This window comes from Hyperoodon ampullatus (assembly GCF_949752795.1).
Source record: "Hyperoodon ampullatus genome assembly, chromosome: 1".
Taxonomy (NCBI): Eukaryota; Metazoa; Chordata; class Mammalia; order Artiodactyla; family Ziphiidae; genus Hyperoodon; species Hyperoodon ampullatus.
This window is the reverse complement of record NC_136914.1, coordinates 58,214,136-58,232,721: the sequence shown is the minus strand read 5'-3', so window position 1 is coordinate 58,232,721 and position 18,586 is coordinate 58,214,136. Positions and strand designations below refer to the sequence as shown.

The 18,586-nt window shown below is 38.0% G+C and overlaps 1 protein-coding gene across 1 annotated transcript in view; it reads left to right on the top strand.

Annotated features, from left to right (window-relative positions):
• The window catches only part of DNA2 (DNA replication helicase/nuclease 2), a gene marked incomplete at its 3' end in the record, with an annotated part of 54,410 nt that extends 38,895 nt beyond the window's left edge, over positions 1-15,515 (top strand). Inside the window, exons 11-21 of the mRNA XM_079701885.1 lie at positions 1,197-1,313; positions 1,397-1,506; positions 2,161-2,270; positions 2,910-3,134; positions 9,440-9,633; positions 9,726-9,815; positions 9,898-10,102; positions 11,625-11,714; positions 12,316-12,498; positions 14,661-14,807; positions 15,447-15,515. Coding sequence (XP_079558011.1) covers positions 1,197-1,313; positions 1,397-1,506; positions 2,161-2,270; positions 2,910-3,134; positions 9,440-9,633; positions 9,726-9,815; positions 9,898-10,102; positions 11,625-11,714; positions 12,316-12,498; positions 14,661-14,807; positions 15,447-15,515 — 1,540 coding nt within the window. The remainder of the gene's footprint in view (positions 1-1,196; positions 1,314-1,396; positions 1,507-2,160; positions 2,271-2,909; positions 3,135-9,439; positions 9,634-9,725; positions 9,816-9,897; positions 10,103-11,624; positions 11,715-12,315; positions 12,499-14,660; positions 14,808-15,446) is intronic.
• Between the last annotated feature and the right edge of the window lie 3,071 nt (positions 15,516-18,586).

Sequence of the window (18,586 nt, the reverse complement as noted above, 5' to 3'; positions counted from 1 at the left end):
TGATAATAATCAGATTGGCATTTTTCTGTGGATGCACTATGGAGAATAGAGTTAATTAATGGAGGCAAAACTGAAAGCCGAGAAGTCAGGCACCTGTTGTAGTGGCCCAGGCTTGAGGTGATTGAGGGCAGGGTAGTTTTTTTTTTTTTGCGGTACGCGGGCCTCTCACTGCTGTGGCCTCTCCTGTTGCGGAGCACAGGCTCTGGACGCGCAGGCTCAGCGGCCATGGCTCACAGGCCCAGCCGCTCCGCGGCATGTGGGATCTTCCCAGACCAGGGCATGAACCCGTGTCCCCTGCATCGGCAGGCGGACTCTCAACCACTGCGCCACCGGGGAAGCCCTGGCAGGGTAGTTTTGACAGAGAAGGTGGAATGAATTTGAGAAGTATTTAGAAAGTAAAACTGTCTGACATGGGATCCTGATCGAGTGTGCAGGGTTGGAAGAGAGTGAGGGAGAGGGAAGGATCAAGACAGCTGTGTGGATGCAAGAGCCATTAACTGCGGTCAGGACCACAGAAGAAGGATCGGGTTCAGCAGGAATAGAGTTGTTCGGTTTTGAAAAACTGAACTTTCATAGCCTGGGTTTTAACTAAGTGGAAATAAATATCTTGCTGTTTGCTGGATATCCAAACCTGAAGCTTGGGTGAGAAACAGGGTGGGAGAGGAATGTGAGGTCAGGCCTGAAGATGTAGAGTTGGGATTTAGACCCACGTGGGGGCATGGGACCAGAGGGAAAATGACAAGAAAGAAGAGTACACAGGACCAGGGAGGGGACCTAGGGAACATCATGGTTTAGGGGCTGATAGAGGAGTGGGAGAAGCTGTCGGGAAAGAGACCTGTACTCCAGGCTGGAGGAGGGAGGAGCCATATGCTCAGGACCCTTCTGGGGTGGTGAGCCCAGGCTGAATTGCCCAGGTGGAACTTGCCCAGGTCCAAGTGAGTTGTTAGCAAATGTTGTAGGTTCCCGATTATTAACTGCTTTGACTTTGGTGCCTTGTGCCTTCCCCTTCTCCCTTTTCCCACCAATCCAGGGCCTCATCCTGTCTTTGGTTGGCAAGTATGTATTAGGGGCTGGTAGCCATTTTAATAGCAATTCTGGCTCATTTACTCTTCTAGCAGACAGCAGCATATTTCTTATACAGACCTACTGACTATGTTAAATGAAAAACATTCATGTACATCTGTTTGCTGTTTTAGGAACTTGTCAGGACTCCCAGAATCAACTTTGTTCAGATTGGACCAGGAAGAAAAACATTGTGATATAGGTACCCCATTAGGAAATCTTTCTAAACTGATGGAAAATACTTATGCCAGGTTTGTAACAATAAATGAATCTGAATTTTGTTCCACTTTCCTAAGGAACGTGGAGGAAAAAAAAGCTTTTTTTTTCTTTTCAGCCAAAAACTTCGAGATTTGATCATTGACTTTCGCGAACCACAGTTTATATCCTACCTCAGTTCTGTTCTTCCGCATGATGCAAAGGACACAGTTGCCTGCATTCTAAAAGGTATGTTATAATCAGCGTGTCTGCATCCATTAATTTTTCTTGGTTCTATTTATAATTTAATCTATATTATAGTCCAGTATTTTAATACTTAAAAAAATATATTTATTTATTTATTTTTGGCTGAGTTGGGTCTATTTTTGCTGCGCACAGGCTTTCTCTAGCTGCGGCTAGCTGGGGGCTACTCTTTGTTGCGGTGCATGGGCTTCTCATTGCTGTGGCTTCTCTTGTTGCGGAGCACGGGCTCTAGGCGCTCGGGCTTCAGTAGTTGTGGCACACGGGCTCAGTAGTTGTGGCTCGTGGGCTCTAGAGCACAGGCTCAGTAGCTGTGGCGCACGGGCTTAGTTGTTCCGCAGCATGTGGGATCTTCCCGGACCAGGCTTGAACCCGTGTCCCCTGCATTGGCAGGCGGATTCTTAACCACTGCGCCACCAGGGAAGTCCTTTAATAATTTATAAACTTATAATTACAGCTTTTAGACAGCATCTCTTTGGAATTAGTTAACCTCTGACCTTTACTGTCACCATGACATTTCCTTACTTTGAAAAGACGTATTGAATAACAGACTAGAATAGAGTCAGCTTTTCTTGTAAAATAGTTAAGATGCTCAGTAAAATTCAACACTCTTTTTCCTGTTATTTTTAAATTTAAATGTAGGTTTGAATAAGCCTCAAAGGCAAGCCATGAAAAAGGTACTTCTTTCAAAAGACTACACCCTCATCGTGGGTATGCCTGGAACAGGAAAAACAACTACAATATGTACTCTTGTAAGGTTATTATTCTTTTGCTTAGAAACTGAATATTTAAATCAGCTTCTCCTTGGTTCAGAGAATGTGATATTGGATATCAAAAGGGCTGAATTTTAAGTCAAAAATGCCTTTATTTCAAACTAAAAGTGACATGAGAAATAGAAAACCTAAATTACCAATAGTTGTAATCACCTTGTAGATATCTTGCATGTAAGATTGTCTAAAATCTCTTTCTGTTGTTGTTATATGTATGTTTTCCTTCCCTTTAAAAAATGATAAGTTGTACAGAGGCGGTTGAAATAGAGTTTTCTTGAATTTTTTTTCATGTCAGTAAATTACTGAGCAGTCTTAGAATAATCATAATGATGGCAGCAAATATTTATTGACTGATACTGTGTGCCAGGCACTAGTCAAAGTGTATTTGTATTCAATTTTATTATGACATAATATATTATTAGCATATCTTTAATAACATGATAATAATGCCATGTTATTTTCATAAAACATTTTGGCTATATAGTTTTTTAAAAAGTTATTTGGCTCAGCTCTTAGATATGCTTCCTATTAAGTTTTCTAATTCTATTCAAAAAATATAAATGTTAAAAATTATCGGGAGTTAAAAGTAATGCTGTTTTCCTTTCTTTTATTCATTATTAGGTAAGAATTCTCTATGCCTGTGGTTTTAGTGTTTTGTTGACCAGCTATACACACTCGGCTGTTGACAATATTCTTTTGAAGTTAGCAAAGTTTAAAATTGGATTTTTGCGCTTGGGTCAGACTCAGAAGGTACATCCAGATATCCGGAAGTTTACAGAGGAGGATATTTGCAGATCAAAATCCATTAGATCCTTAGCTCTTCTAGAAGAACTCTACAATAGTCAAGTAAGTACAATTATTGTATAATAATACTGGCAGTAATTTTTGTAGCCAGAATGAGGGGAGAAATGGTACGTTGGGAAATTTAATCGCATTGACCAAATTTGCACGTGATTAATTTATATAAACCACAGGACCAGTTTATGAGTTTATAGTTTGTTCTTTGCTTCTGAACTGAAATACGGTTTCTGGTTTATTATTCAGGGCTCCCATCTTCTAGTTTAAAATATCCTAGTAAAGGAAAACTCTGTTTCTGTCTACTCACACTTCTGACACTGACTACGTGGAGTTAGTGCAGACTCCACAGGTTAAGGACTCAGTCCCACAAGACTGCCCCCTACTTCAGTTCTCAATTGCGAGTTCAAGCCTCCTGTGTCCAGCTTGGGGGTTCCTGTGTTCTCCTCCTTGGATTCTATAATTTGCTAGAATGGCTCACAGAACTCAAGAAAGTCAGCTCATTAGCATAAACTCAGGTATGATTAGAAGGGACTTATGAATAACGAAAGATGTTCCTGTCACCCCATCAATCAGGAAATTCCAAGGGTTTTAGGAGCTCTGGGTCAAGAACCAGAAGGAAGACCAAATGTGTATTTCTTATTATATTATAGTGTCACACCTAGAAAACTAATAATCAGGATTTTTTAGCGAGTTTGAATTAGAAGTAATGGTATATGAATAGTCTTGTGATAGGTATTTTTAGGCTTTGATATAGAACCTAATTTTTATTTAATGTCTGTATATATTTTTACTGGGAAGTCTTAACTGATGTTTTTGTCTTAAAAATTATCTAAAATAGATTTTAATAGACTTCTTAAAACTCTTTTGTCTAATATCTATCCCAATTATTGAAAAATTTTGAAGTGGCTAAGATTATGTCTGATTTACTTTTTTAAATTAAAGTTTTTATTTTGAGATAATTATAGATTCACATATAGTAGTCAGAAATAATACAGGGAGATCATGTATACCCTTTGCCCAGTAGTAACATTTTGCAAAACTAAAGTAAAATATCACAACAGGGATATTGAAGTGTTACAGTCTACATACAGAATAGTTCCATTACCACAAAGATCACTCTCGTTGTACTTTTATAACTATGCCCACTTCTTTCCTGCCGACTCATTCCTTGACCCCTGATAACCACTTTTCTGTTTTCCATTTCTACAGTTTTGTCATTTCAAGAATGTTATATAAGTGGAAATATATGTTATCAAACAAAAGTTCGTGTGCCGGACACACAGGCCAAACAAACTGAAACGTCAGAGTTTGGAGCAGAGAAATGTTTATTGCAGGGTCAAGCAAGGAGACCAGGCAGCTCATGCTCAAAAACCTCAAACTCTTTTCAGGGAGAAGGTTTTATAGGCAAAATTTGGGGTGAGGGCTGCAGGGTGTGTATCTTTCTTCTGGTTGGTTGGTGGTGAGGTAACAGGGTGGTGCTCCAGGAATCTTGTGCTCAGCCTGAAGTTACTATCCTCCACCTGGGTGCCGGCCTTATTTCCTGCAGAAGACCTCAAGGGAGCAGGGGAAGGATAAATTGGGAGATGTGATTGACATATACATACTACTATATATAAAATAGATAACTAATAAGGACCTGCTGTATAGCATAGGGAACCCAATACACTGTAATGGCCTATATGGGAAAAGAATCTAAAAAACAGTGGATATATGTATAACTGATTCACTTTGCTGTACAGCAGAAACTAACACAACATTGTAAATCAACTATACTCCACTAAAAATTAAAAAAAAAAAAAGAACTCAAAGATATTTGTAACATATATTCCTTGAGGAAGAACCAGGATCCTTCTTTAATCCCTGCACTATAGTTTCTTGATTGTTCCTCCTTTGTTTCTGCATCCCCTATTTCCCTGATTAGTAGCTGTTTGAATATGCCCTTTGGAACTCTGGGAAGATCGAGGAGGCTGAAGCTTTTATCCTACAAATAAGAAATGGGGGACCCGGAAAGGCTTTTGTTCCTAGGAGGGCCCCACAAGGTCCTGCTTGGTTTCACATAAAGTATGTAATCTTTGGGGATTGGTGTTTTTCACTTAGCCTAATGCTCTGTAGATTCAGATTGTTACATGTATCATCAGTAGTTTGCTCCTTTTTATTGGTGAGTATTGTTCCATAGTATGGATGCCCCACAATTTGTTTAACCATTCACCCATTGGAAAACATCTGGATTGTTTGCAGTTTTTGGCTAATACGAATAAAGCTGCTATAGACATTCATGTATAGGGTTTTGTGTGAACGTAAGTCTTCATATCTCTGGGATAAATGCTCAGGGGTGCAGTGTCTGAGTCATTTGGTAGTTGCATGTTTAGTTTTAAAAAAATCTACCAGGGCTTCCCTGGTGGCGCAGTGGTTGAGAGTCCGCCTGCCGATGCAGGGGACACGGGTTCGTGCCCCGGTCAGGGAAGATCCCACGTGCCGCAGAGCGGCTGGGTCCGTGAGCCATGGCCGCTGAGCCTGTGCGTCCGGAGCCTGTGCTCTGCAACGGGAGAGGCCACAACTGTGAGAGGCCTGCGTACCGCAAAAAAAAAAAAAATAACCTATCTGTTTTCTAAAGAAGCTATAACATTTTACATTCCCGCCAGCAAAGTGTGAGTGATCCTTGTCAGCATTTGGTGGTGTTAACTATTTTTCATCTTGGCCATTCTGATAGGTGTATAGTGATATACAATGTGAGAATGTCTCAACTTCCCCTTCATTCCTGAAGGATAGTTTTGCTAGTTATAGGATTCTGGGTAAATATGTAATTCTTTTCTTTTATACTGGGAAAATATTCTGCCACTTTCTTCTGGCTTCCATGGTTTCTGATGAGAAATATGCTGACGTTTGAATTGGAATGTTTTGCCTTATAGCAAGATGGTGTTTACCTGGGCTGCTTTTCAGAATTTTTTCTTTTCTTTAGTTTTTAGAATTTTAATTATGATATGTCTTGTAGCGGATTTTTTTCTATCATGTTTGGAGTTTTCCCAGCTATTGAATCTATAGATTTAATGTCTCTTGCCAAACTTGGGACATTTTTAGCCATGATTTCTTCTAGTGCTTTTTCAGCCCCTCCCTCTTTCTTTTCTGCTAGGACTGTGAAGACACGAATAGTGGATCCTTTATGTCCTGCAGGTCCATGAGGCTCTGTTTAGTTTTTGTTTTTTCAGTCTACTTTCTGTCTGTTATTCAGACTGTATAATTTCTATTTTTCTATGTCTTTGTTCACTGATTCTTTTCTCTGTCCCTTGCTATTGAGCCTATTCCATGATTTTAAAATTCTAGTTATTCTAGTTTCAGTTCTAAAATTTCCATTTGGTTCTTCTTTTTACCTTCTGTTTCTTTGCCAAGACTTTTATTTTCTTGAGATTTTATATCTTTTTCTTTTCATTCAAGTGTGTTCATAATTGTTCATTGAAACATTTTTATCGTGGCTGCTTTAAAATCTTTGTCATCAGGCTTCCCTGGTGGCTCAGTGGTTGGGAGTCCGCCTGCCAATGCGGGGGACGGGTTTGTGCCCCAGTCCGGGAGGATCCCGCGTGCCGCGGAGCGGCTGGGCATGTGGGCCATGGCCGCTGGTCCTGCGCGTCCGGAGCCTGTGCTCCACAGCGGGAGAGGCCACAACGGTGAGAGGCCCGCATACCGCAAAAAAAAAAAAAAAATCTTTGTCATATAATTCTAACATCACTGTCATCTATTGATTGTCTTATATTCATTCAGTTTGAGATATTTCTGGTTCTGTATATAATGAGTGATTTTTTATGAAATCTGAACATTTTTGTATTGTGTTATTTAAAACTTTTGTTTTAGCTCGCTTCTCTAACACTACCCTGGTAGGGCAAGAGGGTATGCCACCTCATTACTGCCAGCTGGGAGCTGAAGTCCAGGATGCCTACTTGGCATCTTTTAATGCAGAAGGTGACGGGCTTCTCATTACTGTTTGATAGGGGTGGAAGGAGTCTAGGCTCCCCACGCAGTCTCCACTACATTGCTGGGTGAGGGTTACTACCAACCAAGAGGGATGAAAATCCTGGCTTGACCTTCTCTGACACCACCCCGGCAAGGTATTGGGGTGCCTTATTCCAGCCTCAGGCAGGTGGAAGTCTAAGATCCTCCCTTGACCTTTGCTGGCATTGGTAGGGGGGCAAGGCCATAATTTTTTGTTTTTATTTTTTTAGATTTTCTAAATTCTTTATTAGATTGAACATGTGTTTCTTTTTAATTTTTATTATTTTTTTCTTTTCCTTTATGGTTTATTACAGGATGCTGTATATAGTTCCCTGTGCATACAGTAGGACCTTGTTATTTCTCTGTTTTATATATAGTAGTGCATATCTGTTAATCCTACCCTCCTAATTTATCCCTCCAGCCACCCTTTCACCTTTGGTAATCGTAAGTTTGTTTTCTATGTCTGTGAGTCTGTTTCTGTTTTGTAAATAATTTCATTTGTATCATGTTTTTAGATTCCACATGTAAATGATATGATATTTGTCTTTCTCTCTTTCTGGCTTACTTCACTTAGTATGAAATCTAGATCCACCCATGTTGCTGCAGATGGCATTATTTCATTTTTTATGGCTGAGTAATATTCCATTGTATACATATACCACATCTTTATCCATTCATCTGTTGATGGATATTTAGGTTGTTTCCATGTCTTGGTTATTGTAAATAGCGCTGTGATGAACATAGGGGTACATGTATGTTTTCAAATTAGAGTTTTCTCCAGATATATGCCCAGGAGTGGGATTGCTGGATCATACGGTGACTCTATTTTTAGTTTTTGAAGGAACCTCCATACTGTTCTCCACAGTGGCTGCACCAATTTACATTCCTACCAACGGTGTGGGGGGGGTTCCTTTTCTCCACACCCTCGCTAGCATTTATTATTTGTTATCTGTAGACTTTTTAATGATGTCTATTCTGATCTGTGTGAGGTGGTACCTCATTGTAGTTTTGATTTGTGTTTCTTTAATAATTAGCGATGTTGAGCATCTTTTCATGTGCCTGTTGGAGATCTGTATGTCTTCTTTAGAGAAATGTCTATTTAGGTCCTCTGCCCACTTTTTTTTTTTTTTTTTTTAATAAAGGAGATGTAGTTCTTTTTTTTTTAACTTAATTAATTTATTTATTTTTAGCTGTGTCAGGTCTTAGTTGTGACATGCACGATCTTCGTTGCAGTGTGTGGGATCTTTCGTTGTGGTGCACAGGCTCTTCGTTGTGGTGTGTGGGCTTCTCTCTAGTTGCCGCGCTCGGTCTTCTTTCTAGTTGTGGCATGCAGGCTCTCCAGTTGAGGCACATGGGCTCAGTAGTTGTAGCATGTGGGCTTAGTTGCCCCTCAGCATGTGGGATCTTAGTTCCCTGGCCCGGGATCAATGCAGTGTCCCCTGCATTGTAAGGTGGATTCTTTACCACTGGACCACCAGGGAAGTCCCTCCTGTCCATTTTTTGATTGGGTTTTTTGTTTTTTTGTTATTGAGTTGTATAAGCTGTTCGTATATTTTAGAAATTAAGCCCTTGTTGTTCGCATCATTTGCAGATATTTTCTCGCCATCTGTAGGTTGTCTTTTCATTTTATTTATGGTTTGCTGTGCTGTGAAAAAGCTTATAAGTTTGATTAGGTCCCATTTATTTTTGTTTTTTTATTTCTATTGAGACCATAGTTTTTTATGTGGTGTTTGGCTAGAGTTGAGTGATTATTGTATAAGTTTTCTGTCTGCTAGGCTATCCCTTTCCTGTTCTTTTGGCTTTTGTTGGAGCTTCTTTTGGTCTGCATACGTTGGCATTCCTGTGTTCCTAGTCTTATCAGCTCCAAATCTGGGATATGTGAGGCAAAAGGAAAACCCAGGGAACTGTGGTGTTCCTCGTGTCCCAAGGTTCCTAGCTGGTCTACCTTTACTCCACCTTTCAGTCTTTATGTTTATAGTTTTATATTTATATAATGTCCAGGGTTTTTCATTGTACTTTGTGGGAGGAGTAGGGAAAAGTACTCCATCTTCCCAGAAGTAAAGTCCTGGTTGACGTTAAAAAAATAAATTCATTAACTTACTGCCTCTTGAATGTTTCAGATTTCCATTTTGAAATATCGAAATTTGAGCATTGTTATAGTGTCTGGAAAATTAACTTGATTTAAAAATATTTATAGTAAAAAATTAAAATTTTGGCATGCTATAAGTGTTTCTGCAATCATATTGGGGGATTCCTGTTTTGGGGGACAAAGAGTTCTTTTTTGATCTTTTAATTTCAAAAATGGGAAAAACAAGGTATATTTCTTGGACATATTAAATAACTGATCTATTTTCCCTATTTGTTTTTAGCTTATAGTTGCAACAACATGTATGGGAGTAAACCATCCCATATTTTCTCGTAAAACTTTTGATTTTTGTATAGTGGATGAAGCCTCTCAAATTAGCCAACCAATTTGCCTAGGGCCACTTTTTTTTTCGCGGAGATTTGTGTTGGTGGGGGATCATCAGCAGCTTCCTCCCCTGGTACTAAACTGCGAAGCAAGGTAAGCAGACGTTGAGGTTTCAATTTTAAACTAGATTCTTTTTAAGGGACAGTTTCAGTACACTGATAAGCCTGAACTGGATTTGTTGACAGAGCTCTTGGCATGAGTGAAAGCTTATTCAAGAGGCTGGAACAGAATAAGAATGCTGTCGTACAGTTAACCGTGCAGTACAGAATGAACAGGTATTTGTAACAGTGTCAGCTACGAGTGATTTTTGTATTTGTGTTCATAACTAAAACTAAAATTATTTTGTAATTCCCATAGTAAAATTATGTCCTTAAGTAATAAACTGACATACGAAGGAAAGCTGGAGTGTGGATCAGACAAAGTGGCCAATGCAGTGATAAACCTACCTAACTTTAAAGATGTAAAGCTGGAACTGGAGTTTTATGCTGATTATTCTGAAAATCCTTGGCTGGTTGAAGTTTTCGAGCCAAAAAATCCTGTTTGTTTCCTTAACACAGACAAGGTAAAAAACAAAAAAACAAACATTTTCTTTAGTTTTTCTCCTTTTGCTCTTTTATTTGTATTCCTCAGTTTTCAGTAGCGATTGCTTCCTTCGGGCTTATCAGTTAAAACTAGTGTACTTCTCGTACTTTAACACAAAAGAATATTTTCTTTCTATAGACTCACTGTCTTTGGGAGGAGGTTTATTCTGGTGATTGATAGATGTCAGAATTGACTTTTGAAGTCAGAAAGGTAGAAAGTGAACTCAACTGTATAACTACATTTCCTCAAAAAGAAATTGACATTGATATTGTCAAAGGTCTGGGTTTACAAATGGACAGCAGATACGATAAATTGATGTCCTTTTGAAGACCTTTTTTAAAAGAATTGACTTTATTTTCTAGAGCAGTTTTAGGTCCACAGCAAAACTGAGCTAAAAGTACAGAGATTTCCCATATATCTCCTCCCCCCACCGTATGCACCTAAAGATCTCTTTGCAAATCTGTCATTAAACAAAAAATCTGCACAAGGACTTTAAATGACTTGTCTTATTTCTAAGAACTAAGAACAAAGTTTTGACCCTATGTTCCTACAGTTTGTTTTATATAGTGCTTCTCATTATTGATTTGGAAGTCTATGTAAGTTCAAATAAAAATATAATGACCAATTATATGTATGCATGTTATTCTAAAATAGTTATATATCTCTTGTTATTAAGATGGGTGGAGCCAGGTGGTTGTTAAAAATAGGGCCTTACCATGTGTGTACCATGGTGGGATTTTCATTCTCTTGGACATTGTCTTAGTGTTTCAGGATGAAGAATTAACACCTAGGGGCAGGCAGGCTCTGGAATATTTAGTCACATAAACTGATCTCACAAATGACTGCTTTTATAAACCAGAACTCTAATTTATTAGTTATAATTTACCATTTTTTAACCTCACCAGTGATAGTTCAGATTCTTTTTTGCTACTCACATTTCCTCTTTCTTGGCATCAGGATTCCAAATAAGTTGTATTAAAATTAATCAAGGTTACTAAGGAATGATGTAGGAGCAAAACAATCCTTTGAAAGTTCTACTAGGTGTGGTAGAGACTGGGGAACCTTATCGCTCCATTATTTGTATAAAAATCAACAAGAAAATGGAAAGGGCACAGATATTAGAGCCAGATCTAAGTTTGAATCCTAGTGCCACGATTTATTGTGAGGCTTGGGCAGGCTACTCATCTTTTCTGACCTTTGATTCCTATAAAATGGGGGATAACACAGTAAAGTTTGTGAAGCCCAGTGTATGGTCAGCTTTTATAGAGATTTTAGTCTGAACTCTATGTAGCATGTTTAAGATGGGTTGCCTCTGGGTGGCTTTCTGAAAGTGACTAATATCATTCATTTTTGTTAATTCTTTTACCTTCAACTTTAAGATGAAGATATTTTTCATCTGTTTCCACATGTGGTAGTACTGTCTCTATGGCCACCTGTGTACTGACAGTACTCTTAACTTCAGAGATTGTTTTGTAAGCAGGATGCATATTTTTTCTATTTAGGTTCCAGCACCAGAACAAGTTGAAAAGGGAGGTGTCAGTAATACAACAGAAGCCAAACTCGTTGTTTTCCTGACCTCAATTTTTATTAAGGTAACATAGAATTTAATTTTGAGGGCTAATTAATATTAAGGTGCAGAGTAATAGAATATTAGAATGCAAGGAACTTTAGATCTAAAGTTAACTTTTGTTTATTAAGATAAAGAGGAATGAAGCCTGATTGTTTTTATTTTGAGAACATTTATCTAAGACATGTAATTTTTTATACAGTAATGGCATTTTGAGTTTCCATTTAGGATAACTTTGTAACATCAGATAATTCTGATTGTTTCAATTTAGTGCTGAAGTCAGTATGATTGGCAATTGGAAACATCTGGTGTAAGGGATAGCAGAAAGTAAAATGTATTTCTTTGTCCTTTTTTTGGTATGGCAACACTGTTTTGGTGGCATACAAACCATTATACTGCCATGAACTTCTAAATATCAAGGGAACAATGTTTGAGGAAATTATTTCATTTCAGCAAATGTGGATGTAGCCTTAGAGTGAATTCAATAATTGTATTTACTCCTTGTGATAGGAATATGTATTATAAACATCAATTGGGCACATTATGTAAACATTTAATAAATTAGTAAAGCTTAAATAACAAAAGTCAGGATTTTTTCACTTTAAATTGTGTTCTTTTCTGTTTAGGCTGGTTGTAATCCCTCTGATATTGGTATCATTGCACCATACCGGCAACAGTTAAAAGTCATCAATGATTTATTGGCACATTCTTCTCTTGGGATGGTCGAAGTTAATACAGTAGACAAATACCAAGGAAGAGACAAAAGTATCATTCTAGTATCTTTTGTTAGAAGTAATAAAGATGGAACTGTGAGTTAATTGTATTTTCTGCTTTGTTGTCTGATTTGTATTTTATATTTGTTTGGGACATTATTTACCTCTCTTTTTTTTCTCTCTCTCTTTTTTAATTGTGGTAAAAAACACATAACATAAAATTCACCTTCTTAACTATCTTTTAGTGTACAATTCACAAGTATTAAGTATATTTACAGTGTGTGCAACACATCTCCAGAACGTTTTCATTTTGCAAAACAAATTCTATACCCATGAACAATTCCCTAATTCCCACTCTCTCCTTTCCCTGGCAATCATTTTCTGTCTCTGTGAATCTGACAGAATTTTATGAATTCTGTGAATTTTCCATATAAGTGGAATCATACGGTATTTGTCCTTTTGTAAGTGGCTTATTTCACTTTTCATAATGTCCTCAGGGTTCATCCGTGTTGTAGCATGTGTCAGAATTTCCTTCCTTTTAAAGGCTGAATATTATTCCACTGCATGTATATACCGCATTTTGTTTAGCCATTTATCCATCAGTGGACATTTGGGTTGCTTCTACCTCTTGGTTATTGTGTTTGGAGCATTTTAAACATATAGGCTTCCCTAGATATACTTTCAAATTTATAGATAATTCCAGGCTTTGTTTTGGTTTTTTTGCGTTTTTATCTCTCCTTGACTCATTTTTCTTGACTATGCAATACCTTCGTATGGTTTTTAAGATACACGTAGTAGAGGGACTTCCCTTGTCATCCAGTGGTTAAGACTCTACACTTCCAATGCAGGGGCTGCGGGTTTGATCCCTGGTCAGCGAACTAAGATCCCACATGCCACGCTGCACAGCCAAAAATAAATAAATAAAATAAAATACACATAGTAGAAAGTCTCCCTTCTTCCCTGTTCCTCTACTCAGTTCTTACCCTCACAGATAATCACATGTTTAGTTTTTTTGTTTTGTTTTGTTTTTGTTTTTTTGGTAACCTTCTAGGTTTCTTTAAGCATATGCAAGCAGATATGAATCAGTATTCATATTTCCCTCCTTTTTTGCACAAAAGGTAATATATACACTATTTCTGGACTTTGCTTTTTCCACTTAACAGCTTGGAGATCTTTCCATGTCATTACACAGAGATTTCATTCTGTTCTTACAGATGCATAGTTTTCCACTGTATATATGGGTCACGTTATATTTAACCGCTCCTCTGAGTCTTCTACTATGACGAGTTTCTATTACTGTTAAAAACAATGCTACACTGGGGCTTCCCTGGTGGGAAGTGGTTAAGAATGGCGGTGGTTAAGAATCCACCTGCCAATGCAGGGGACCAGGGGTTCGAGCCCTGGTCTGGGAATATCCCACATTGCTGCGGAGCAACTAAGCCTGTGTGCCACAACTACTGAGCCTGCGCTCTAGAGCCCATGAGCCACGACTACTGAAGCCCGTGTGCCACAACTACTGAAGCCTGCGTGCCTAGAGCTTGTGCTCCACAACAAGAGAAGCCACCACAATGGGAAGCCTTCACCCTGCAACAAAGAGTAGCCCCCGCTTGCCACAACTAGAGAAAGCCTGTGCACAGCAAAGGAAGACTCAACGCAGCCAATAAATAAACTAATAAATAAAATCTATTTAAAAAAAAGAAAAAAAATTTTAAAAAAAGAAACGGAGAGCTTGTTTCATAGATATTTTAAAAAATGCAACACTGAGTGGAGATAACTTCAATTCTTTTTTTTTTTTTTTTTTTAAATATTTATTTGGCGGTGCTGCGTCTTAGTTGCAGCACTTGGGATCTTCGTTGCTGCGTGCAGGATCTTTAGTTGTGGTATGTGGGCTCCTAGTTGTGGTATGCGGTATCTAGTTCCCCGACCAGGGATCGAACCCGGGCCCCCTGCATTTGGAGCACGGAATCTTAACCACTGGTCCACCAGGGAAGTCCTAACTTCAATTCTGTATTATATATATTTAATATTTTTAATTTTTAAATATATTTTTATTATATGTATTTAATAATTTAAAATTATGGCTAGGATATCATACCCACGATAAAATACTTGAAGTTGGCACTGTGGGCAAGTTTTTCCAACTGTCTGGATTTTAAATGTGTTGATGAATCTTTTTTACAGTATATGTTTTTGAAAACTGCTCAAAAAACTCAAATAAATAAGAAAACTCAAAGAATGAAAATTACAATTTCTTTCAGCTTGGTGAACTATTGAAAGATTGGCGACGTCTTAATGTTGCTATAACCAGAGCCAAACATAAGCTGATTCTCCTGGGATGTGTGCCCTCACTAAACCGCTATCCTCCTTTGGGGAGGCTACTTTATCATCTGAACTCAGAAAAATTAATATCCTTTTCGTTTTATATATGGTCACATTTGATTGTGCTATTGTGAGTATTTCATTTATGTATTTGTATAAGCTAAAACTCAGTGTCTCGTGTTTTCCATGGGCATATTTCAAAAGATCTGATTCTGCAAAGGAAAGAGAGAAAACAATTCACAGGAAGTAATTTTAAGCAAAAAGTGAAATAATGAACGTGGTGGAGAAGGATAGTTTGTGAAATGAGAAAGGGGAAAAAAAGGGACTTGATTTTTTGCTTTAGGAACAGGGTGCATGTTTCCTAGAATACATCTAGGAAAACTGGTTATCCCTTCTTGTTCCTCTCCCCTCAATTTATAACCTTTTTAAAAAAAAATCTAGGACAAAGTATTATATTTAAAAATGGAGATTATTACTTGTCATATTGTATTAATAGATTATTTTAAAAATAGATCATCTCTTTTAAAAAATTATATGTAGGTCTCAGGCTAAGATATGTAAACCATATTTCTTAAGTATATTATTATCTATAGAATGCCATAAAAATCTTTACAATTTTTTTAGCAGCCCTGTAAACCAAATTACAGAATGTTAGATAATAATGTCATATATGTTTTTATGTAATTCCACATTGTGTTAAATATATCTTCCTTAATTTATTTTACATCATTGATCTTCCATCAGGAGAACATGAAAGTTTTTGTCATATATTGGGTGATTTTCAAAGAAGATAAAGCACTGTTTTCCTTGCTTTTTCCAAACCATCATGACTTCTCTAACTCTTGCCTATTTATAATTCGGATATGCTGTAAAATCAGTGCCTGTTTACACTGTGAAGATAACTTTTATCCCAAGGGTAAGAAATGATGTAAATATACTCTTTCAGAGTTCCAGTTTTTTTTGTTTTATTTATTTTTCGGTATAACTTTGTTAAACATAAAGGTCTATTACCATACAAAATTTAACATAGTATTTTTTTAGTACAGGTGTACCAAAACTGAAAAGTCTAAATTTATAGCTATTATAAATGTGTTTTTGTATGATCTAGAGTTTGATAAATTTCTACCACCTTTTAAAGCTGGGATGAATTTTTCAATCTGAGGTTTAAACCTTTAAGTCTACATTTTCAAGATTAATTTGATCTTTTAGATTTTGTATCATATTTTGTTTATTTGAAAGATTAGTTAAGAAAATTGCTTTGCTTTTGTCATTTAAGGACAATCTTGTGATGATGAGAACATAAGTAAGACGTTTTTCTGTATTTTGAGGTCCCTGATTCAAAGGCCATTCTGCTGGTTTTTTTCCTGACTTTTGCTTTCTCATATCAGAGATGTTTTCACTTTAAACCTAGTCTTTTAAATTATCACTGATAAATGTATTATTTCCAGTTAATTTCTGATCCTCCTTACTCTCCCACTTGTTATTTTCACTTTTCAGTATTCTAGTGAAAGAAAATGATTCCTACTGTTCTTTTGAGAAGAAATTTTGTTTGCTTAATTGATGACAAATTAAAAAGGTGTATTCCTATTTTCACTTATTCATGTTCATATGCCCCTTTGTTTTAGGGCATTTCTCAATTTTCTCTTTTGGTATAAAAATGTTTTGTAAAATAGTTACCTCAAAGTGCTTGATTACTTATATTGTGACCAATTTTAACCTTAGTGTATCCATCTTTGGCAGGGAGATCTCTCGTTTCTCTCAAATTTTTTCTTTTTAATGAATGTTAAGTATGTTAAAAATTGCTGCCTCTACCTCACATGTTTTTTAAAAAATATTACTTGAAGATTTTATTAAATAAATTGTTCTCTTACTGTTAGATCTTACTGTGTCAATTATTAATACTAAATAATAATTAAGTTCAGGGTTGTCCACCATTTTTTCCAGTATTGAGAACTGAAATACTGATAATGCTCTAAAGCTGAAACCAAGGAGTGTTGACATTATAAAGAGATTTATGAAGGACACACAGGATGGAGTTGATCATGGAGATACTATGGATTAGACAGGAAAAACAAGGAAGTTTACAGAGATAAGGCTTAAATATTGGTTAGATATCATGAAGTTATATAACAGGAAGGAACTGAAGATAATTTCAGTTCCTGGGAGTGAGATGAATAATGTAAATTCTTTTGGTTCAATCAGTGGTTGCTTTACAGATTTGTATGGCCTGCAAAGCCCCGTGGAAGAAGAGCCCTGAGAGGGGTTCCGTGTTTCTTGTCATTTGGGACTCTGTCTTGATTACAAGAGTCTAGCCACTTAGTTGAAAGAGTTAGGGTTTGTCTTTTATATATAAGATGCTGTGAGTTGGAGGCTTGGGGTGAGCTGTAAGTTGAACCCAGACTGGGCCCTCAGATTGCTAATAGTGCAGTTTAAGTATGACATCCATGCCAAGGACTAAGACAGCAGTGGCTACCAGTCTCTAATGTTATTGGGCAATCACTTTGTGCAGGTCCAGATCAAAAGCACCATTAGCCTAGACAAGGTCTTCCTTATAGTGTAAAGCCAGGATGTGATGACAGTGTAGCCATTCCAGTGGCCCCATTCCTGAAAATCAGTTCAGAGTTCCTGCCCCCTTACCTCTCTTGCTACCTCCTCTGATTCCTTTCTTTTCTTCCTCATCTCTCACTCTTTAGAGACGGGTCTTTCCCAGAGCTCTATGTTTGGTCTGGTCCTGTTCTCCCTCCTTGGACAGTCACTGGCTCCAACCATCACCTATGTAGCTGTTTACCAAATCTGTATACCCTGCCATGTCTTCTGAATTCTAGTTATATCTGTGTTCCAGCTCCTGCCTTCAGAGTCTTCTGTGAGCACTTCCGAGTCAGCACATACAAAATGTAAATTTCCATCTTCATCTAATGCCTTCCTCTGTAATCTCTATTTCTGTCAAGGACACCATCTACCTCTACATCTACCATTTTCTGAGAGTTCAAAAGTCTTGGCATAGGGCTTCCCTGGTGGCGCAGTGGTTGAGAGTCCGCCTGCCAATGCAGGGGATACGGGTTCGTGCCCCGGTCTGGGAGGATCCCACATGCCGTGGAGCGGCTGGGCTTGTGAGCCATGGCCGCTGAGCCTGCGCGTCCGGAGCCTGTGCTCTGCAACGGGAGTGGCCACAACAGTGAGAGGCCCGCGTACCGCAAAAAAAAAAAAAAAGTCTTGGCATAATTTTCTTTCTTTAATTTTCTGTCTAATTATAGAGTAGTACATGATTTTAGTGAGAATTTCAAACACTACAAATTTTAGAAAATTAAATTTCTTTGTAATCTTATCATTTAGTTATAACTACTGGTAGTTTGGTGTATGATAATCTGGACTGGTGCTTAAGAATAAAAATTGCCACAACCCACAACAAGAAACACATTTTGCATCATGACTCAGCATGAACATATGTATGTGCGTGCACCTTAAACAGTACTTTAACAAAATATCTACTCTTTTTATATGTGATATACCCTAATATTTTCCACTATTCCATTAAAAACAAAGCTGGTTGCGGGGCTTCCCTGGTGGCGCAGTGGTTAAGAATCTGCCTGCCAGTGCAGGGGACACGGGTTTGAGCCCAGGTCCAGGAAGATCCCACATGCCACGGAGCAACTAAGCCCATGCACCACAACTACTGAGCCTGCACTCTAGAGCCTGCAAGCCACAACTGCTGAGCCCGTGCACCACAGCTACTGAGTCTGTGCTCTGTAGAGCCCGCGTACCACAACTACTGAATCCCGCGCACCTAGAGCCCGTGCTCCGCAGCAAGAGAAGCCACCGCAATGAAGAAGCCCACGCGCCACAACTAGAGAAAGCCCGCACGCAG